This window comes from Pectinophora gossypiella, chromosome 17, assembly GCF_024362695.1.
Source record: "Pectinophora gossypiella chromosome 17, ilPecGoss1.1, whole genome shotgun sequence".
Classification (NCBI taxonomy): Eukaryota; Metazoa; Arthropoda; class Insecta; order Lepidoptera; family Gelechiidae; genus Pectinophora; species Pectinophora gossypiella.
In genome coordinates, this window is record NC_065420.1 from 1,908,710 (window position 1) to 1,933,083 (window position 24,374).

At 40.8% G+C, this 24,374-nt stretch overlaps 2 protein-coding genes across 2 annotated transcripts in view; both read right to left on the reverse strand.

Moving 5' to 3' along the window:
- Positions 1–10,315, reverse strand: part of LOC126374339 (uncharacterized) — a 28,233-nt gene extending 17,918 nt beyond the window's left edge. Inside the window, exons 1-5 of the mRNA XM_050020913.1 lie at positions 8,431–10,315; positions 8,076–8,355; positions 4,333–4,555; positions 930–1,069; positions 149–225 (exon numbers count right to left, since the gene is read on the reverse strand). Of these exons, the coding sequence (XP_049876870.1) occupies positions 149–225; positions 930–1,069; positions 4,333–4,555; positions 8,076–8,355; positions 8,431–8,493 (783 nt within the window). The 5' untranslated portion in view covers positions 8,494–10,315. The remainder of the gene's footprint in view (positions 1–148; positions 226–929; positions 1,070–4,332; positions 4,556–8,075; positions 8,356–8,430) is intronic.
- Positions 10,316–10,459: 144 nt separating this feature from the next.
- LOC126374362 (beta-hexosaminidase subunit beta-like) lies at positions 10,460–23,826 on the reverse strand. Its single transcript, XM_050020973.1, has 10 exons — positions 23,611–23,826; positions 22,665–22,863; positions 21,776–21,894; positions 21,029–21,237; positions 15,214–15,326; positions 14,744–14,933; positions 13,560–13,686; positions 12,924–13,001; positions 12,437–12,642; positions 10,460–10,816 (listed from the first exon to the last, which is right to left on the reverse strand). Exons 1-10 carry the CDS (start codon positions 23,770–23,772, stop codon positions 10,642–10,644), a joined length of 1,578 nt encoding a protein of 525 aa, XP_049876930.1. The 5' UTR covers positions 23,773–23,826; the 3' UTR covers positions 10,460–10,641.
- Positions 23,827–24,374: the final 548 nt, after the last annotated feature.

Here is a 24,374-nt window from a genome sequence, read left to right on the forward strand (position 1 = left end):
TAACTTCTACAATCGCAGACCGAGCGTGTTTACCGCTGCGCCACCGAGCTCCTCTAATATAGAATGTTAGTGATTTAGAATTAAGACAATAATAAATAAATAGGTAATAGAAATATTGTCAGGCTGGGTTTGACTGCAATTTAATTACCTTGGACACTATGAGATCTAGATCGTCTAGCGACACGTCAGACGGCCCGCTGTACCAACTCGTGCGCCGCACTTCATCTGCAAACAAGATTAATGTGATAAGTAAACGGTGCGTGAACGTGTTATAATGACACATCACTAATTTAAGAGCCACGCTCTTGTACATGTACGGTCACGAGCATTAAAATGTATACACTTTGGTACCATGTCACATTAACTTTTTTGACAAATTGAACTGTAAGTCTCACTAAATGTCAAATATGTTAGTGCGACAGAGTCCTAAAGTGGGTACATTATATTGCTCATGACTGTACCATTCACCATGCTACTTTTTTAGGGAAAAATAGGGCAGTGGGTTCCCTCTTGCCTTCCGCCGCGCAGTATTCTATCTGACGCGATTAGGATGGTGCCCAGAGTAGTGTATTTCAAAGCCGTAGTAGAACTCCTGTCCTCCACTTCAGAATAGTTCTGACAATTACTGCTGCCCTCTGTTATAATGACAGTGAGCATTTCTTTGACTAATCACATTCTGATGTCATTTTCTTCAACAAAATCTCGATTTCTTTCAATTAATTTCAATCTGGATAAAAAATTTGACCACTTTTTTTTCCTGGATTCAAACTAGCTCGTCTGTTGTCACAATCAAATGTGATTTTTCAAAAAGATGCTCACGTGGTTTTCTATCATCATCACTAATTGAAGAGCCACGGACTTGACAGCGTAGCATTCTCCATGGTTTTCACCATAAGACGACGATATAGGTATATCAATCAAAGACTCGCCTATATGATGTTGCGCCCTGAGGTCCCCGTCGCTGCGGCTGAGCGCCCCGCGGGCGGGGCCGCGCGCGGCCCGCAGCGCCGCCGCCACGTCTGCACCCGGCGCCTGCAGCCGCACCGCGCCCGCCCCGCGGCTGAATGACCTGCGGATATTTCCCACCATTCCATTAATGCCATTTGCTTCGATTTCCACCAGAGTCGATTAATTCTTTCAAATATTTTTCCTCTCAGACGACGCCCTGAGCCGAGGTTCGCGCCCAACTGGGCATCCTCAGGCCTGTTGTCTTAAACGTTATACTGGGTGAGAGCCTTCAGCGCTCCCCATTTGTCCGGCCAAGTTGTTAATGCCATCTGCGGCAAATCTACAATAAGTCACGTCAAAAAGAAAGTTTGCTTCTATCCTGACACACTTCTTTTGGATCCTCCACATTCATCAATCGTTTCATACACACACGCCAGTTCAGAGTAGATCGAACTGAACCTTTTTTGAGGACATCTCCAATTTGGTCAATGTACGATAAGGTGCAAACGTCCAATCAGTTTCTTGCAAAGTAATAAATTAACTGGTTGCATTCAAGACCTCCTGGTTACATGTCGTTTGTGTAATAGATCAAAAACACCTACAAAAACATACATTTTATAATTATGACAACTAATGGTTCATAATTTCACCACTGTTTACAAATGATTCGCTGGGCTCAGTGACTGCACTTTTGCTGTTTGATTGTACGTCCTTCTGGGTGTTCCTCTGACAGCCCTACCAACCTTCCGTCTTGTATATTCTTCATCTGCTGTACGCGTCCAAATCAACTTAATATTTCCCTTTCCATCTTAGTCACTATATCATATTTACACCGCATCTCTCTATTATCACTATGTCTCTTATTCTATCACTCGAAAGGCATTATCATTATTTGAAAAAGAAAGGGCTCGAGCTGGTGCAGCACGAATGGCCACTGCGACCTTGCGAGATGTATTGTGACCAAGTTCTCAAATGAAAAATCCTCCTGTAGACCGATTCGCTTGATAAGACCCAGGATCTTTTTGGGAGAAAGCTCCATGACAGTAACATGCGCATCGTGATAAAAAATTCGTCACGGTCATTTTATCGATCCTGACGATATATTCAAATTCAAATTATTTTTTTATTTCAGATTAATATCCATAATTATAAGTACATTAGATTAGATAAATTAAAATTTTGTATAATTTTGTCGTTTTGTCAATTGGTGCTAATATAACCCTAATAAGTCGTGTTGTTCTGTCAAAATATGAACAAAATTTCGTGGCACGCATGTTTAGGGAAAAAGCAAGCTTATCGATTTCGACAAAATTAATTGAATCTATCGATAACTTTATCAAAAATTCGTCACAGTCATTTTATCGATTCTGACGATATATTCAAATTCAAATTAATTCAAATTATTTTTTTATTTCAGATTAATATCCATAATTATAAGTACATTAGATTAGATTAGATAAATTAAAATTTTGTATAATTTTGTCGTTTTGTCAATTGGTGCTAATATAACCCTAATAAGTCGTGTCGTTCTGTCAAAATTATGAAAAAAATCACGTGCCACGCATGTTTAGGGAAAAAAACAAACTTATCGATATCGACAAAATTAATTGAATCTATCGATAACTTTATCACGTTGGGCATGTTAGCACTGCTGGAGGTTCATTATAACATAAATAGCCTATATACGTCCCACTGCTGGGCGCAGGCCTCCTCTCAATCAACCGGAGAGGGTATGGAGCATACCACCACGCTGCTCCACTGCGGGTTGGTGGAGGTTCATTATATGGCCCAGTAAATTAATACCAAAAGCATACAATAAACAATAATCGTCTCCATAGCGTTATCCCGGTTTCACAGGGTTAGGGAATAGTGGGATAACCCCATTGAGAATCTTAAAAGGAAAAACCAAACTTACTCGTGTTTCGACGTCACGGAACACAAGAACGTCACAAGGGCACGAAAAACGGAAGCCATATCTTTACACGGTTAACCACATGGAGTGAACTAGGATGACTTGTGAGCAAGTTAAATTGTTTTAAGTTTACGCGGTTATTATCATAATTAAAGCACATAATAACGGGTTCTTACCGCGTTTAAATGCGGATATGAGACACCCGATATTTCGACACTGTTGCAAGTGCCATGATCACGGGATGACTGATGAGATTGGAGTGGAGTAGGTAGATCCATAATTTAATTGTCGAAATATCGGGAGTCTCTTATCCCCATATTTAAACGCGGTACGAACCCGTTATTATGTGTTTTAATCAAGTTAAATTGTTCCATAACAAACAACTGAACTATTTTATTTAAACTGTATTAAGTGCTGAGGAGTATGAGTGACCACAAAAAAAAAGTTTTCATTTCGAGCTCCTCCGTGCTTCGGAAGGCACGTTAAGACGTTGGTCCCGGTTGGATTAGCAGTCGTTAATAACCATCAATCTGCACTGGGCCCGCGTGACTGTTTAAGGCCCGATCTCCCTATCCATCCATAGGGAAGGCCCGTGCCCCAGCAGTGGGGACGTTTATGGGCTGCTGATGATGATTAAATGTATGGCGAAATCGTGTTCCCGCCAACCGATCTATTACACTGCGCGTTTCCGATGGTCAAGCCCGCGACAGTCGCACCGGCCCGATGGAGTGGGTAGTGTAATTAGCGCTTATCGAGAACGTAAACCGCGACAAACAATAGTAAGTGGGTTGCAGAACAAATTAAAAACAAGGTAAATGAACTCGCATTGGGGTTTTCCACGCGTGGCAAGAGTAAACAAGTTTTAATGGCATAGGAATATAACCGTCTTCCAGTTTTACACATTGAATACTGTTTATATAAAATCTAACTATGTGATAAAAATTAGATGACCCATTTTGGTTCTTTTGCGATATGCTTTAGAATTAAAGATAGTTAAATTCGGTTTTGAGAAAAGCTCATTTAGGGCGGAGTTACACACATTACTAATTTAAGAGCCACGCTCTTGTCGGTGTAGCATTTTCCATGCTATTTTTAGGGATAAATAGGGCAGCGCTGAGGGCTTTCATTTGATACAAAAATTTAAGAAAACAGGCCTAAGGGTGCCTCGTTGGTCGGGAACCTCGGCTTTGGGCCTCATTTGACAGGATGAAAGAAAGAATATATATTAATTATATTATAAATATATTTATTTTTATATTTGAAACAATCAATCGACCCTAGTGAGTGTTCACCACGCCGGCGGGGTCAATATCGGGGTCCTGAAGCGTTTATTGTCGCGAGGTGATTAGTCGACTCTATGGCTTGAGTCGACAGGATCTATGTTTCCATAAACGCCAAGTTACATCACTTTGAATAAATATTTAAATCCTACCCACAATTGTTTATTAAAAAATAAGTTAAGGCAAACAAACCCGTCAATGGTGATGATGCATATTCTATTTTTGTCTTCAGAGCACATCTGTACATCGGTGATATGCTTCCATTCTATGAATGTGCCATGTTTCTGTGCCTTTGAGAAGACCACCCCTTTGGAAGACAGGGCCAGTACTCCGTCCCCGTTGAGCCCACACTTGGTAGACAACTCCGTGGGGATCACCGTGACCGAGTATGAATCTTTGAGTGACATGTCCGTTCCTGAAAATGGGGATGATAAAGCATGATGTACAGGGTAATTTTGTTTTTACTGTCATATTTTTCTTTTTGAAATAAACATGTAAGACATTTTTAAAATAGATTAAACAAGATCCCTTCAGTTTATTTTGTTTAATATTTTAATTAATTATATATACTATTTCATTATTACAAAATTACCCTTTATAGTTGAACAGAAATGAAATGAAGCCAATGAAATGAAGTTAGATGATTTTTATATAATATATGTCACCGTAAAATTGTAAATGACGTTAGATTATAATCTATCTCGCGAGATTGTGAACTGTCGAAAAATTGTGAAACGTAATATACTGCTTACAATTTAACGTATTATTATTCGTCAGATTATAATCTATCGAAGTAAAACTGTTAAATCACAATCTTACAATTGTCAAATTGTCAACTGTCAACTGGCTGTCCCTGATTGGTCGGCCTTACAGTAGACCGTTCTGTGTCCATAGAGTTAGGAATAAAACACAGGTGTCAGTCAAATAAAATAAATGCTCTTCAAGATTGTGAAATCAAGTACGTATTTATTAATTATTTAGTAAGTAATCAATAATTCTGACATCACATGGTAAGAAAAAATGTATAAAAATTAAAAAATCTGAAACGTATCTATCATTCAGTATACTTTTCGTGTGTAAGATAAACATGCTGGCGGCATGCCGCCGCACCCTAACCTACTGTTATGCCTTGTAAAAATTATGACAAAACACTGTTATTCTAAAAAAGAATTATGGATATCTATTTATTAATCCCAAAAATAAGTTATACCTAACAAACCAGTATTCCTAGATGTTATTATGGGAAAGTAAAACTATTATGCTAAAAAACGTTATGCAAAAAGGATTATGATAATTAAAATTATGACAAAAATATTTATGCATTTTAAGAGAATCCCAAATTAACATTATGCTCACTCTAATAGTTTTGTAACTCTATGGTATAGCACGCGAGGTGCGTTTCGTATCACAATTTGACGGTTTCACTTCGATAAATTATAATCTACCGAAAAATAATACGTTAAATTGTAAGCAATATGATATGATTCATAATTATTCGACAGTTCACAATCTCGCGAGATTCAAATCGATAGATTATAATCTAACGTTATTTACAATTTTACGGTGACATATACAAGAATAACACAGCGCATACAACGCTTAACATTGAGTAATAGTGTTATTAGTTTTACAAAATAGTGGCAAGAAGATGATATGCTAATCTTTTACAATAGCTTCAATGATTGGTATGAGTTAGGTCTTCATTCATTAGCATAGTGATGTATGAGTCGAGACTAGGCTAATGGATTCTATTCTATCTAGTTAACTAGTATTAGGTATGCTATCATATGATAGCTAATACTAGTTACCTAGACCTAACTCATACCAATCATTGAAGCTATTGTAAAAGATTATCTAAATTTAAATATAATCTTAATATTTACAAAACGTAAAGCTCTTAGCATGCAATTCCGCAACCTATATTGGCTAACGGGCCGAAAATCTCAACTTTTAATGGAAAATAAATTAATATTATACAAATGTATTTTGAAACCCATTTGGGCGTATGGAATACAACTCTGGGGAACAGCCGCACACTCCAATATAGAGATCCTACAGAGATTCCAAAATAAGACCCTCCGCATTATCACAAATGCTCCATGGTACATTACCAATAGCAGATTACACAAAGAGTTGGGAATCCCAACAGTAAGTGAAGAGTTAAAAAATGTAAGCTGCTCTTACAAAAACAGAATAACAGCCCATCCTAATATACTGGCCAGGCCGCTCATGGATGAGCACACACAACTAAGACTAAGAAGGAGGCTGCCGCAGGATCTAGCCAACTAAGGCCCAAAATAGGAAGCGACACTGGTCACTTACCTAAAATGATACCTATACACCACAAGAAGTGCTTATTATCCAAGGGTGATAGATTGCGCGCAAATAAGGGGTTAAAAAAAAAAAAAAAAAAAAATATAATCTAATCACTAATTGTACCAAACTAGATATTCTGTTTACAATAATACTACATACTTAATATACTTAAAGTCATATCCGTAATCCCTTTTGGGACTTTTTAAATAATTTATAGAATACTGCAATAAATTTCATTTCATTTCATTTATATTCTTCCTTTAGCTAGACGCTGCAAAAGATCGCGAGGAGAGAGAAGAGATATTCTTCCTTTGTGACTTAAAAATAACACCAAGAATAAATTAGGATAGTCCCCTATAAGGGTGATGTTTTTCACTATCTAAATAAGTTCATAAATAAATAAAACAAAGGTGACACATACCTATATACATGAAATACAAGCCATATATTACGAACAATAGCTAAGCATTACTTGTATCACTTTTGAGATGAAATCAATCTAATATAGATAACTGGAACACAACAAAGTATGGTCACGAGCATTAATATGTATACACTTTGGTACCATGTCACATTAACTATTTTGACAAATTTAACTGTAAGTCTCACAAAATGTCAAATATGTTAGTGCGACAGAGTCCTAAAGTGGGTACATTGTGTTGCTCATGACTGTACAAGTCCATCAGAAGTGACCTGTAGTGAGTCATATCACAGTTTTCAATGATGGAGCTATCATAGAACTACCTACTTTCATTCAAAATTAATATTAAACAACAAATTAAAATAAATTTGTTATGTTTATTTCTTCCAAAAAATTAAATTAAAATCGAAAATTTGTGAATGTATGTAGAAGTTAATATAATAATATGCATTCTATGTTATAATGAATTATATCTGTAAATGGTTTGTCATTAACATTGAATGTAACCACGTCAATGGAACAGTGTAAGACAGTCCTTGGACATAATGCATTGCGACTTGAATCCAATCTAGAAGAGTGATTCTGACCAAATTGAAAAAACATTCCTAAGTGATTGGGTACTAGACTGGGTCAAAGATAAATTATAAAATGCTAATAGCCAAGAAATAGAAGCCAGTCAAGAAATAGGAACATCTTAATGTTCCTACACTTATTTTCGAATTTTATTCATGAATTAAGTAACAATGAGGACGATGTTTGACCACTTTTATTGATGGTGTCACAGTACAGTAATTCCATACAAACTCCAAAGAAAATTTGTTATAACATTTCATAAAAAGTATCTCATTTGAGTAGGTTGTTGAGTAGCCAATTATGTAAGAAAAGAAAAACTAAAACATGTGAAGGAATGTTGATATTGTTGTGTAAGCTATTTCACAAGGTATGCTTAGTGTAAGTATGTACATACATAATAATAATGTCCCAACTATATTTATATTATGTTTAACATAACATAGCATCATGCCTGCAGCCCCCAAGGGATAGGCAGGGGTGTATACTATAATATGTTATACAATACCAGCTGTGTTTATATCTCATATAATAGGGGAGGTATATCTGTATTAAATTACATATAAATACCCTATAGCCATACAAGGAGTGAGTGTAGAAAATGTGATCAAATTGAAGGTAGACTCACCAAGTTGTTTGTCACCATTCAAGAGTGCTCTGATCTTGTCCATCCACGACTGGGCTTCCGGCAAAGATTGTGCTGCGAGGAGAACGCGGGGCTTGCGGTCATCCACAGCGAATACGGCGAAAGCATATGGCCTGGTTCGCGACTTCGCCCGCCTCACCACACAGCCCGCAGGCAACTCCACAGTCCCCGCCGCAGCACCCGCCTCGCTGCAATACACTGCCAGCGAACCTCCGGAGCACGTGGGACTCGGCCTCAGAATACACCATTGTCTCTTCCACGACTGATAATAACAAAAATAATCAATGCCACACCAATGTTATGATCAGAAACGTGACGAACTACCACGCCAACTTACCTTAAAAGGATTCAATCCGAGATTCGATTTGAACGGGTACTTCACTTCTAAGTAACCGGACATATTTTCTAAACCTTTACACTCTATATATCATGTTATAGCAATAAAAATGAATAGGTAAATAATTTATAAACACGAGGCACACAAGCTAAACACATTTGTTTACAAAAAGTCATAGACATTTCTTTTGTTTTGGTTTTCCCCGAAGGGCAAGGCAAAGGGAACTATGCCCATACAGCCATGTCTGATGTATTTTTTTTAAGACGATTAATGAAACGATGAAAGGTGATGACGATGAATGATGAAACCTAACACCCACCCTCGGAGCAGACTCCTATTCTGAACCCCAAACAAATTAAATCGAAAGTCCGCATAAACTTTTGAGTTATGAAGCGGCTTGTTGGCATGAGGCGAAAATAGATGGGTAAACTCTATTTCGTATACTCTATTATCGCGCATGTTTTCCCACTTAAGTTAATGCAATTATAAACCACAAAACGCCTGTCGCGGCGTTACCGCGAGATGTACATTTGTAATATAGCAATACTGATTAGTCTATGGTAAGTTGTCTCTGATATCGGTGTGGTTAGTTGCTATGGTTACCTAACTATCTTTCACAAGTTCAAAATTCCCACGTGAAGGTATAATTTTGAGATGTGAACTTAATATGTGTTGAAAGAGGGAGCCCAGATATCTGTTGAAAGCTAAGTACCTTAGTAGTTTATTACTCCATGGTTCTTATTGGTGCTATATCCCTAGATGTTACTTTGTCTAAGAGACATACACTGGAGGTACTGGATCTGTCGGTGCATGTATGCAGGACTTATTTGCAATGCTTATTATAAATGTGGTTCACCCAATGTTCATCATTGGGTTTCCCCCGGGGAAGATGACTGTCTCAGGCTGTAACGTGGTATACAGCCAGCTTGTATCTCACATGTGGTGTTGGTGTTATACAGGTGAGCCTTTGGATCTATTGTAACTTGTTCAATATGGACTCCATTGCGGTTTCTGTTCGACCGGGTCATGGCATTGTCCGCCGATATCGATATATTAGGTGGAGTGGGTGTGGCCCGAAGCCAATCTACATTGTGTTAGACATACCACGCTATGTGGTGACCACGAATTGCAAGATAGGCAAAGTAACTTATAATTATTGCATTTCTCAAGATAGATAGAGGTACTTGGTGATTCCATGCAAAAGGAATCATATTATAATTTATGTTAACAGGTAACGATATCAGACCGATAAGCGAAACAGAATCTATGTTAACCTGGCTGAACTGGGAACAGATGAATGAATGAAGATAATCATAATCAACGTGAAAGTCTAGTAAGTGCATAATTGTTATCATAACTGTTCTGTCGTCGCGATTAAGCTATTTACTAGCTTCTTAGGTCACTTTATGGGCGGCGATAACGCCACTTTATATTAATTATTTAGATTATTCAATGAAGAAAGCAACTGTCCCGTTCCCATTCCCGCCAAAAAGCCAACCAAAAAGCCAAAAGTCATAGACAACTTTTGTTTTTTGCAAAGACCTTGTATACTTGGTCTTAGGTTTTTTGTTACTAGTACTAGAGCCGCATTAATCTTGGCATTAATCGGTATTATTTTACCGGTTTTTGTCAAAAGTTTATGAGTCCTTCTTGATTAACAGTGACGTGTTTCATTTGACCACATTACACAAATTAGTCATTGTTTAAAGCAAATAACAGGTATATTTTTTGTCGAACGTCTCATTTGTTTTAAACTACTGCGGCTTTTCACAACCTGTATAGCCGACGAAATGTAACTGCATGAAAAATTTCAGCACAGGGCCCTAGGCATCCTTAAAACAAAACATGACCCCTTAATTTTTTCAGTTTCTGTGGTTTTTTATTACTTATTTGATATACGCTATAATAATGCATATTCTTAGGATTAATCTCCTGCCTGCAAATCTTGCAAATATTACGTACAATTATCAAAAACAATATAATTAACAGAAGGTATCTATATTGTAAAATATAAGAGTAACGCAATAAATAAAATATTCTCAACTTTAATCGTAAGATCTAAGGATTTTAACATCAGTTTTCGATGGCAATGGTTAGGTATTTTACACTAGCGGAATTAAAAACCTTCATGACATATGACGTAGGTAAGGGAATTGAGATATTCCAAACGACTCGGTTTTAATAATGCTCGTGATGATTTAGATTTTGACTTTAAATGTTGTCGGGTGTTGTGCATGAGCCAGGTCCGGACGGAGGCTCAGCGGGGTACCCTCGACGACGCATCCGACAGGCATGCTCCTCCATGCGATTAAAGAGATCGTCAGGAATCGTTCCATTCGTGACGCTCCACAACACTTCAGCCACCGCTGACGCTCGCGGGAATATTCTGCAACAAGTTACATTCAATCAAATTGTGAGATTGTGACTCACGATTTTTAGATCCCCAAAAGTCTTAGAAAACGCCAACACATCAAACTCTTCTATCGTGTGGGTTGTGAGGCGAATTACCAACCTTATCAACCCTGGAGTCAGGGTTATTACTGAGCCGCCAAAGGTCCCTGACATGGCTCATGTAACGACTACACACTTACATCAGTAAGTAGTAACCGGGACCAATGGCTTAGGTTGGTAAGTGCTCCCGAAGCACGGATCATCTTACTTTCGGACAATCAGGTGATCAGCCTGTAATGTCCTAACCAAACTAGGGACCACAAAGTGATTTTTGTGATATGTCCCTATCGGGATTCGAACCCGGGGCTTCCGGATCGTGAGCCCAACGCTCGTCCACTGGACTACGAAGGCCGTCAGACATCAAACTTTAATTAACACTTATTCCACCCTAAAAGGGGTCAGCACAACATGTTTTCCTCATGCATCATCTCTGTCAGTCGTCTTCTCAATACTGTATCACACCTTTCAGACATTATCTTTCTTCACATAATCCATCCACACTTACTTGGGTCACAATACCTGACAACATACACGGTAATTAAAGCACAAAATAACGGGTTCTTACCGCGTTTAAATGGGGATATGAGACTTCCGATATTTCGACACTGTTGCAAGTGCCATGATCACGGGATGACTGATGAGATTGGACCCCTAATAATTATACTCTCCAGTGTCCAGTAGGTGACGGGTAGTATAATACAGGGTGTTAGTGACATTGTAACGAAAAATTCGAGGGATGATTCAGGTCATTATTCTGAGTTGATATCAAGTGGAATTTTCGGTCGCAAAAGTATGGAACAGAAAATAATTTAAAAACATTAAAATTTTCATTTTTCCGACAGGAGATTCCACTTGATATCAAATCAGAATCATGGTCTTAATCATCCCCCTCAGTATTCGTTACGATGTCACTAACAACCTATATTATACTACCCGTCACCTACTGGACACTGGAGAGTATAATTATTTGCATTGAAGAATATTTGTTAACTAAGTAATTAACACATAAGCATAGAATAAGGAATAATCTATGAATAAATAATAAGTCTTATTATTTATTCGTAGGGAATGATAGATACTACATAAGCTCCCATACACCTCCCGCCAACACACACAACAGCCTCCGTGGTCTAGTAGTTAGAGCATTAGGCTCACGATCTGGCGTCGATTACCAATGGGGACATTGTCGAAATCACTTTGTGAGACTGTTCTTTGTTTGGTAAGGACATTGCAGGCTTGAATCACCTGATTGACCGAAAAGTAAGATGATTCCGTCCTTCGGAGGCAGGCTAAGCCGTTCGACCTTGGCTACTAGCCCAAACACCTTCACCAACCCGCAGTGGAGCAGCGTGGTGGGGTATGCTCCATACCCCCTCCGGTTGATTGAGGGGAGGCCTGTGCCCAGCAGTGGGACGTATATAGGCTGTTTGTGTATGTTATGTAACTCATAAGCTCTACGAAACTGATTAATGTTTATAGTGCTTTGTATTTCATCATGAAATATATATATATATATATATGTGGATGTATTTAAAAACGAAAATGCCACTATCACCTGCTCAGGATGTTACTATCGTCCACCATTTCCCCCCACATACAAGCCTCGCCGCCAATAATGTACTTATCCAGAGAATGGTCCCCAGTCGCGTCATACGCAATTAGCCGAGGTTCAAATTTGTAGAAGTCATCGAAACGTTTAGCCAAATCTTCGCCGAGGGACCACTCCGTTGAGTATATTACATTTATATGCTTTTTTATCATCTGTAAACAAAATGAGAAGGACGATCAGAGAGAGAAAAATACATGGCTGCACATATACAAAGTATTAGTGACATCGTAACGAATACTGGGGGGGATGATTCAGACCATGATTCTGAGTTAAATGGAACTTTCCGGCGCAAAATTCATGTCTGTCGAAAAATTCATGATTTTTGTTTTTAATTAATTTCAGTTTCATACTTTTGCGACGGAAAATTCCACTTGATATCAACTCGTTACGATGTCACTAACAGCCTGTATATATCTATCTAATATACATATACCTCCGCCATTCCTGTTTTAAATTTCCGCGTTTGCACCACCGCATTAGTCATGTTAGTTTTTTTGTTGAAGTAAGCTTCCTGAAAAGATATTAAAGAATGAAATGATCAGAAATTCATAAATATTTATTTCCAAGGAGCACATAATCTCCAGCCAAGTACGAGTAGTTGATACTATCCGATGCAACTTTACATGAATTCGCTTGAAGAAAATGCAAACAGCACTACATGTGTATGTTGTTTAAGTACACTGTCAAAGGTTTATAATTAAATAAATTAGCTTCACGAAATTAGCGCCCTCCGCTATTCCCTAGCGTTAACCGCTATCGGCCCATTTTAGGCCACCTTTCTCAGACTAGAATAATACCCTAGAGAGTAGAGAATTGGGAGACAAGTTGAGACAACTGACCGACTGAGTTGTTCACTAATTAAATGGTCAACTGTGCTGAGAACAATGGCCAATTGCTACTTTTCATATTACTAGGGGGTAGGTAAGTCGTCCCATAATCCCATTTCGCACTTGTTTGGGTAAAACGCTAAACTACAAAGTTCTTGTCTGAGTCGAGCGGTGAATCGCCTGTGCCTAGTACAGTCAATTAGTTTACTTATATCCAATACAGCCTTCGATTATGTACATACCTCCCACATAACGGGGATAGTGTCGTTTTTAAGCAGTTTCATAGTGTTGTTCATATAAAGTCCGTAAAGGTCGTCCGTAGACATTTGGTGTTCCTTCATGTATTGCTGTGTTATAGGATCTTCTGTCCTGTAACGTATGGATAAGGATTGTTTACAGAACATTGGTTTTTTTAGGGAATTATAAAATGTTATTTTCTTCTCAAATCTTTTTTTTCTTTCAGTACCGAAACAAAATATATAATTAAGCACATAATAATTAAAATCCATAACTTTAAAATATATAAATTTAAAAACTATATCTTAAATATACATAATGTCAATATAAATAACGATTAAAAAATATATAATTAACACTCTCACAATTAAAAACAAAACAAACACATCTTATAAATAAAACACCTCCTCCAAAGCGTCACATCGAGGCAAGGTGCCCAACAGGCTAGCAGCATTACCCCTCTGAATCGCCAGGCTAATTCTCTGACAGAAATAACTACCAGCCCTAGCATCCCCCGAAGCCCCAATAAGACGCATTGAGAGATCCTTTACAAACATTTTTGCTTCTGGACCCCAAGGACCCATCGTTTCAACTGCAAATGGGACAAAAAGGAAAGATCCCGCCAGACCCGAGTACTTCCTCCTCTTCAAGGACTCAGCCGCAATAGCCGCTGCCGCGGGGCGAGACGAAGTACCGTCCAGATGCGACGACGCCAGGGTATCCACACAAGTGGCATCCCATACCAAAGATCTACCAAACTTCCAAGGGATCAGCGTCATTCCATCTGGACGCTTACCATCCGAACGGAATATGCCATTCGGCTCCAAAAAAAAAACCGTCTTTTCCGTCGCAAAAGTATGGAACTGAAAACACTAAAATTTTCATCAAACCGACAGGGAATTCCACTTGATATCAACTCAGAACCAAGGTCTGAATCATCCCCCTTAGTATTCGTTACTATGTCACTAACACCCTGTATAAGTCCTTATTAACGTTTTGTTATCACTCCAAATCTAGATACATAACTTCTATGTCCATCATGTACTACCTGTTTCTCTCATATTTTATTCTGTAGCTATAATTGCAAAGGTTGCAATAAAAAGATAAAGCTACACGTTTCTACTATCTAAGAAAACTGGTGTGGCGGATGTGAACTAAGATATTTTTGTAGTCATTAAAATGTCCTCACCAGCATTCTTCAAGAACATCGTCGCCTCCCAAGTGGAAGTATCGATCGGGGAGCATATCTTGCACTTCCCTGAACAGTTCTCTAAGCAGGTCGTATGTCTCGTTCTTGACAGGGTTCAATGGCCGCCGATGGCTCTCTTTGCACTGCGTCATTATTTCCGGATGTGAAAGTCCCCATGAAGTTACATGTCCTGAAAGATATTTTTTTACTTTGTTTGAGGTTTACGCGGTTATCATCATAATACCAGGTTTTACCCGGTACCTTACCTACCTGGAGTATCAATTTATGCTGCTAAATAAGTACTTTGCCTACCTGGAGTATCTATTTATGCTACTAAGTAAGTATCTTACTTACCTAGAGTATTAATTTATGCTGCAAAATAAGTACCTTACCTACCTGGAGTATCGATTTATGCTAACCTTATCTACCTGGAGTATCAATTTATGCTGCTAAGTAAGTACTTTACCTACCTGGAGTATCAATTTCAGGGAAGATTCTTATCCCACGTCGTCTGGCATACCTGAATATTTTTCTAATTGCGCTCTTCTTATAAGTCATAGTGGGATAGTAGGCTCCTTCTTTGCTGAAATTAATATTAAAAATGTTATATATATATATGGGTAGTTCTTAGATTTTCAGTCAACAATATTAGCTCACTATATCCCAAATGGGGTAAGATGCACTAAGTACCCTCACCGAAATTTCTTGGACCAACGTGACAGGTGGTGTATCACCGTCTATAATGGTCGAACCAATAAACTAATAATTCATTGGTGCATGCCCGGGCCCGGAGTTCGACCCGGCGGCGGCGGGTGGTCCCCGATTGAGAAGCAAGCCGATGTACCCCAGGACAACAGTAACTATTATTGTACCACAGGACAACAGTGACTATTATTGTACCACAGGACCACAGTGACTTTTATTGTACCACAGGACCACAGTGACCATGTGACTTTGTTGCACCCTAGTCAAATGAGATACTTTTTCGCAAAGTGAAAACTAAATTTTATTTTGAATTTGTGTCGAAATAAAAAAGTAAAGCCTAGTAAGTAGTAAGTTTGTGAGTAAAGTTTAAGTACGTACTTAAGTAATTAAAATTCGAAAATAAGTAGAAAAAGAGATTAATTTTTGATTAAGTTCTGCGCAATAAAATATATCTGATTTGATTGACTGGCTTCTATTTCTAGATAAGCATTTTGTAATTTATCTTTGACCTAGTGAAAAGTCTTATTATGCCTAATTATCCCACCGCTACGCACAGACCCTGGGGTTGGTAGAAAAGACCTAGATCCCGAGTCTAGATAAGTTTCTGATCGGGAATTGAACGGAAGATAAGTACCTCAACGCGTTCGGTTTTAAATTCCCTCCCAGTCCACATCATGTCGATCTTAACATAAATTAATTACTGCGTAAATATGACACGCAGATTGGTGTATCTTTGAAAGAATTTAATGGAAATGTAGTGTGTATGGGTGTAGTGCTAAGATCGTGTACGGGTTCCTAGGAGCTCTTCAATCATACACCTTTTATGCAGCACAATAGCTATAATCTTCCAAGTTCACCACAACAATCAGAAGGTACAGAAATAGCAATGACGAATCTTCAATCGACGCGAGTTGGATAACGTTATACAAAACAACATGCAATAGCGGGGTTAGAATGCAAGACGTAAGTTAGCCGCGAGAGGTGCGAGGCAAAGCGACGTGCGTTCAGCGCAGAGCGTATCGGGCGACTGGCGCGGACGCCGGTGGTCGAATGCTACTCCCGCGCGCCCCAGGAACGAAGGCAGGGACGTACTCCGCACAGGGCCGGCTCGCGTGAGGTCTCATGCAGTGTGGGGCCGTGGGTCAAGTGTTGTGTAAACTGGTGATGAGTTCAGCACACCACATCACCCCCCTGGGAGTATCAAGGACCTGAGGAAAAATAATTTGGAAATTTAACAGTGCGTCCGGACCGTGTGGTAACCGGGCGCGGTGGTGAAGAAGTTGGATCTATTCCTTGCTCTTTAGTTTCTTTCTGTACTTCTTCGTTCATCATGTAAGCAGGCTTGGCTCTGTCTATGGTGACAGTTACAGGTCCTCTGGACGAGTCAACTGTAATTGTCTTGTCTGTTCGCTTAATTACTCGAAATGGTCCTGTGTAGGGTGGTTCCAACGCACCCCGTAAGGCGTCTTTACGAAGAAAAATATAGTCTGAGTTCTGAAGGTCCTTGTGGATAAAAACGGACTTTGTGCAGTGTCTCGCTGCTGGGACTGGCTTGAGTTTCATAATATGGCTTCTGAGCTCAGTAATGAAATCGGCGGTTGTCAGAGCTTTAGTAGTAATAGAGTGGAAAAACTCACCAGGGATCCTCAAAGGCTCACCATAGACGAGTTCTGCCGAGGAGCTCTGTAGGTCGGCTTTCCAAGCAGTGCGTAGGCCAAGTAGCACAATGGGAAGAACGTCGGTCCATCTCTTGTCTCCGTGTGCCATCAGCGCCGCCTTCAAGGTTCTATGTAGCCTCTCGACCATGCCATTAGCAGCTGGGTGATAGGCTGTGGTGTGTCGCAGCTCGATGCCACACAGCTTAGCGAGCTCTCGAAAAAGGCTGGACTCAAACTGGCGGCCCTGATCCGTAGTAACCACCTGGGGGCAGCCAAATCTGGATATCCATGTTTCATAAAATGCACGTGCAACAGATTCTGCCGTGATGTTATAAAGAGGAACGACTTCAGGCCATCTAGTGAATCTGTCAATCGCTGTCAAGCAATATTTATAATCGGCTGAAGAAGGAAGAGGACCGACAAGGTCTATATGAACATGAAGAAACCTGGATCCAGTTAATGTGTAGTTTCCCAGCGGTGCAGTAGTATGACGATGGACTTTTGATTTCTGGCAAGAATCGCAGCATCTGACCCACTCACGAACATCTTTACGTATAGAGGGCCAAACAAACCTGTCCGTCATCTGTCTGATGGTGGAAGTTGCTCCTGCATGGCTGAGGCCGTGCACACTGTCGAAGAAGCGTCTCCGAAGTTCCTTGCTAACAAAAGGTCGTGGCTTTCCTGTTGAAACATCGCAATAAAGAAATATGTCAGTACCTGGAACTGGGACCTTCTGCAGTTTGAGTGAACATCCTGTAGTAACGAGGCTCTTAAGTTCCATGTCGCGTTTCTGCTGTTGCGCCAGGAGTTCATAGTCCGGTGGAGTAGAGATGACCTCAATCCTGGTAAGTGCGTCGGCAGTCACGTTCTTGAAACCTGAGATATGCCGAACATCAGTCGTGAATTGGGAAATAAGATCCAAGTAGTTGAACTGACGCGGGGAACAAGTGCGATCTTTCTTTTGAAATGCATACGTTAGGGGCTTGTGGTCGGTATACAACGTGAAATGACGACCTTCGATCATATGTCTAAAGTGCTTTACGCTCTCATAGATAGCTAGAAGCTCCCTATCGTATGCACTGTACTGTGTCTGAGCCTTATTCATTTTTTTCGAAAAGAAAGCTAGCGGCTGCCAGTTACCAGCGATTTGCTGCTGCAAAACAGCTCCTACAGCAGTGTTGGATGCATCCGTAACTAGGGCCAAAGGTGCGTCGTATACTGGATGAGCTAGTAGTGTAATCCTAGATAGGCTAGCTTTGCATGTGTCGAACGCATGTAGTTGCTCAGGCGACCAGGTCAGGACTGTAGAACCCTTGACAGCTGGGCCTGCTAGCATTTGGTGTAGTGGCGCTTGGTCTTCTGCAGCATTCGGGATAAAACGCCTGTAAAAGTTAAGCATCCCCAAAAAGCGACGTAAACCTTTTGCAGTCTTCGGTGGTGGAAACTCCTTGATGACCTGGACCTTGGTATCCATCGGACGAGTGCCTTCTGCAGAAATTGTGTAGCCCAAAAAGGTAAGTTCACCTGCTCCAAAACAACACTTGGTCTCGTTGATGAGAAGTCCATACTGGCTGAGCCTCTTGAACAGCAGCTCCAGATGTTCCAGGTGAGTAGCTTTATCCTTCGAAAAAACTAGAATGTCGTCGATGTACGAGTAACAAAAATCCAGGCCACGCAGTACCTCATCTAGAAAGCGTTGAAAGGATTGAGCAGCGTTCCGCAGTCCGAAGGACATGTGAGGAAACTCGAAGAGTCCGAAAGGTGTTGTTATGGCGGTCTTGGGAATATCTGGTTCGTAAACTGGGATCTGATTATACGCCTTTACTAAGTCCAACTTTGAAAATATGGTACTACCTGCGAGTCTGTGGGCGTAGTCTTCTATATGCTTGATAGGGTAACGATCAGGTATGGTCCGTGTATTGAGGGCACGGTAATCCCCGCAGGGTCGCCAGCTGTTTTCACCTTTAGGAGCCAGATGCAATGCCGAAGACCAGGGTGAATCTGAGCGCCGTGCAGTCCCTTCACGCAGCATGTCCTCGAACTGTTGCTTGGCTACTGCTAAACGGTCTGGTGCCAAACGCCGTGGACGGCAGAAAACAGGAGGGCCTGGCGTTGTCCGAATATAATGCACGGTGTTGTGTTTAATCTCACGGTGAACGCCAGATGGCTTGGTTAACTCCGGGTACTCTGCTAGTAATCGGTGGTACTCACTGTTTCCTGAAATGGCCTTCACACTTGGTTGGGCGCAAGTTGTGGGGGTAGCTGGTGAATGTAATGACGTCACGCTGTCCAGTAGTCGGCCGTTTCTGCAATCAACCAACAAACCGTAAAACGACATAAAATCAGCGCCGATGATCGGTCTGTCCACGTTAGCCACCAGAAAGTTCCAGGTAAAGTCGCGCCTGAGTCCAAAGTCCAAATGTAACGTCATCGTGCCAAATGTGTGGATGGGACTTCCATTTGCAGCGCTGAGAGTGTAGTCAGTGTGAGATCTGCGTTCACGTTGGAAATGACGTGGCAATACGCAGACGTCAGAGCCCGTATCAACTAAAAATTGTACCTTACTTTTCCTGTCTGTCACAAATAGGCGGCTTGTAGTGGGTTGACAGTCACTCGCCGCGTCTATTGACTGTCCCGGTGGTTTCCCGAGGTAAAGTTACATGGTTGGATACACTTGCGGGCCTTCGGTCCAAACTTATCGTGGTACCAGCATATGCCTGGAGTCCTGCTCTCACTCCAACCGCGGCTGCGTGAACGCGACCTGTTGTGGTTGCGCTGTGGTGTTGCACTACGGCCACGATTAATATTCAGCTGAGCGATCTGTTGGCAAATTTCGGATTGAATACGTGACGTTATACCGGATTCCAATTTTTTAAACATAGTTTCAAACGTAGCTGCGGAAGTGCTCGCGACCTGGAACGACGGTGCAGGCGTCACCTCACATATTTTATCTGCCAACTCTGCCACATCATCTAGGTCATCAGTTGATGGGCGTGATGCAATTATTGTCTGCAAGTGGGTAGGCAAACGGTTCAACCACAAGCTACGGAGTAGTTGGTCACTCACGCCTTCGCCTGCCAAACTACGCAAATGGCGCAAGAATTGCGACGGCTTTCTATCTCCCAGTTCCTCGTGCACCAGCAATTGACGTAGTCGTTGCTCCCGCGAAACCGACAACCGTTTGATAAGCTCCTGTTTAAGCTTTTCGTACTTATTTTCTCGCGGCGGATTAATAATTAAATCGCGTACCTCTCTAGCTATTTTGTTCTCAAGTTGCTGAACAACTGTTGAAAATTTGGTAGCATCGGATTTTATGCCGCTACTCTCGAACTGGTATTCGATGGTCGCAAACCAAAGATCGGGATCGTCTGCCCAAAATGGCGCCAACCGCACTGCCACGCGGTTAACATTTTCTCCGCCGCTGGCGTCCTTAAAATCCTCCGTCATCGCTTGTTCTTAGGCTTCGGCGGTCACCAATGTAGTGTGTATGGGTGTAGTGCTAAGATCGTGTACGGGTTCCTAGGAGCTCTTCAATCATACACCTTTTATGCAGCACAATAGCTATAATCTTCCAAGTTCACCACAACAATCAGAAGGTACAGAAATAGCAATGACGAATCTTCAATCGACGCGAGTTGGATAACGTTATACAAAACAACATGCAATAGCGGGGTTAGAATGCAAGACGTAAGTTAGCCGCGAGAGGTGCGAGGCAAAGCGACGTGCGTTCAGCGCAGAGCGTATCGGGCGACTGGCGCGGACGCCGGTGGTCGAATGCTACTCCCGCGCGCCCCAGGAACGAAGGCAGGGACGTACTCCGCACAGGGCCGGCTCGCGTGAGGTCTCATGCAGTGTGGGGCCGTGGGTCAAGTGTTGTGTAAACTGGTGATGAGTTCAGCACACCACAGAAAATATTCGTCACCTCAGTTCAGGGAATTTCTTGCTTTTGTAGGGGAAACTCTGGTCATCGACCAAGTGCCAGTGCAACACATTCATCTTGTTGGTGGACATGGTGTCCAACAACTTGTACATCGTATTCAACGACAGGTAGTGCCGTGACGTGTCCACCATTATACCGCGGTGCGAGTATTGTGGGTGGTCGTAGATTTTTGTCGCGTTTATACGCACCTCCTGAAACGTCATATTAATGAGGCAAAAATTTCAAAATTACCCAATGGTGTTAAAGGAATATTTTTTTTTCGATCGATCTTTTTGTATTGCGTGACTTTCGATTGAATTTTATATTGGCCAATAACCCGACGGAATGAAGTTGACTGCACAAGTCAAACGGATTGCATGTGAACGCGATGCCTATTTTGCCCGGGTCATTCTTTCATTTTAAAATTAACAGTTGTCAATCATATGTCCCTTTCCTTTTCGACGAATCAGAAAATGGCGGGCATAACTTAAAATGAGGTGTCTGCAGGAATCAGGCCAGTTCTTACATTAGTGCCGTCGTTCACTTGCAATACGTGCTAGAAAAAGACGCAGCTAGTTTTAGTCCTGTTAAATTAAGTTGAAATTAAGTAGGCGGTTGTCCGAATCGACACCAATATATTCCGGCCAAGTAGTTAATGCCATCTGCGGCAAATCTACAATAAGTCACGTCAAAAAAAAATACCAATATAAAATTAACATTATACACAGGTACAGTTTACTCATCTCTTACTGAATAATCATCAGAAATGTAGAACAGCTGTGAGAACGTCTCTAGACCTCGCATTATCCCCCACAAAGACGCACTTTTGAGTGAGCTTTCATTTGTAACCGTTCCAACAGTAAGATTGTCTGTAAAATAGAGCACTAATTAATAAAATAAAGAATTAAACTAATTAATTATTAATTTTTTTTATTATTAATTTTATTTTTATTTATTATTTTTATTCTTCTTCTTTTATGGTGTGGTGGATTAGGAACCCCATCAACCTGGGTGTCAGGGTTATTACTGAGCCGCCATAGGCTTTACTAACATCAGTAAGTAGTAACCGGGACCAATGGCTTAACGTGCCTTCCGAAGCACGGATCATCTTACTTTTTGGACAATCAGGTGATCAGCCCGTAGAGATGACAAAGTGACTTTTGTGATATTTCCCCACCGGGATTCGAACCAGGGACCTCCGGATCGTGCGCCCAATGCTCAAAGACTAAACCACAGAGGCCGTTTTACCACTCATTGATATACAAATTAAATAGAAAGTTTCCTTCTGACTAATCTTGTAATTAGAAGAATTTGAAAGTAGAAGCTGATTTTGTAAGTGGAAGGTGACAAAATTGTGATATAAGTAGCCATATTTGACTTAAATACGTCTGACAGAGGGCAGCAGTAACTGTCAGTACTATTCAGAGGTGGAGGACAAGAGTCCTAGTACGGCTTTGACATATATTACTCTGGGCGCCATCCCAATCGCGTCAGACAGAATACTGCGGGCGGAAGGCAAGAGGGAAACCACTGCCCTATTTTTTCCTAAAAAAGTAGCATGGAGAATGCTACACTGGCAATAGCGTGGCTCTTAAATTAGTGATGATGATGATTTGACTTAAGTAAATACAAATCTTACAACTTTCATCCATATCAGCATGTGGGTAGTCATTGTCGTCGCAGGGTTGCGTCACGAGTACCCGTAATATATTCATGCTTGGTAGAGTGGAGTTGGGTTTGGGGTGATTCTTGGCTACTATTTTCGCTAATTTATGCCAGTTTGTATAGCTTCTATCAAGTGCCCTTAACAGAATTTTCTGACAAGTTGTTGAATTTAACTATCGACGAAAAACAAAAAATGGTACGTAGGTAAGTTAAGTATTTAATTAAACTGTTAATCGGTTATCAAGCGACGCGGCCGTTCGCGCGGTGAGGCGGTGCTCGTGGGTTGAGGCATGCTCTGGACGCTTCATACACACAACCCTGGTAGTTGCGGCTTCCGAATACATCCCGCTTAGCGACGGTACTGACAAGTATCGGCGTGCAAATGACGTAATATACGATCCTGACGACCCGATCACTCTAGCCATAGAGGCGGCCAATCAGCTCGCGACACCAAACACTTCAGGACCCCGATAACCTCGCCGGCGTAGTCGACGATTTCCCTCAATCAGCGCTTATCGCTATCGACCCATTAGGGTCGATTAATTCTTTCAAATATTTTTCCTCTCAGACGTCGCCCTGAGCCGAGGTTCGCGTCCAACTGGGCACCCTCAGGCATGTTGTCTTAAACGTTGTACCGGGTGAGAGCCTTCAGCGCTCCCCATTGGTCCGGCCAAGTAGTTAATGCCATCTGCGGCAAATCTACAATAAGTCACGTCAAAAAAAAAGTCATACACACAACTTCGTCTTACACAGACACGTGTGGTGTCTGAACAATTGACGTAATCGTACACGCGCATCTGTGTGTGTGACGTCTAATGCCGTACCATTGAAGACCAAACCATGCCTCTACCTATCTCTTCTGGATAGATACAGGCGTGATTCTATGTACTTAATGCTTATTAGCTATATCAAATTTTTACCTGAGTAACAAAATAGTCGGTATAATCGTAAAAGAAGACTTTATCTTGCTTTTCTTCCCTGTACGGTTTCGGCCATACACTGCCCTGGGTCGGCGTGGATGGGAGGGGCCCAAGTGCTACAGTGACTGCAGCAAGCGCACACAATATTATCACTCGCGACATGTTTGTTGTAACGGGTGCTGTATACCTAATGTGCGTGCAATCGTGTTATATATAGGTAATACACATTTCAAGTACATATAGGTAATGCTTATAATAACAAATACGTAAGTGTCAATATTTTAAATGCAATTTTGTTTGTTACTTCATGTCTAACATACTTACTTATACAGGGTGTTAGTGACATTGTAACGAATGCTGAGGGGATTATTCAGACCATGATTCTGAGTTAGTATCAAGTGGAAATTTCCGTTGAAAAATTCGTGATTGTTTTATTATATTTTCAATTATTAATTTTCAAGTCTATACTTTGGCGATGGAAAATTCTACTTGATATTAACTCAGAATAATGAGATCAGAATCATGGTCTGTATCATTCCCCTCAGTATTACGATGTCACTAACACCCTATCTACTTGTATGGCTACTTATATGTACAATGTACAGGTATAGGGTTTAAGTGACATCGTAACTAATACTGAGGGGGGTGAATTCAGCTGATTATTCTGTCTTAATATTTTGTGGAATTTTCCATTGCAAAAGTATAGAATTGAAAATAATTTAAAAAATCTAAAAAAACATAAATTTTGCGACGGTAAATTGATT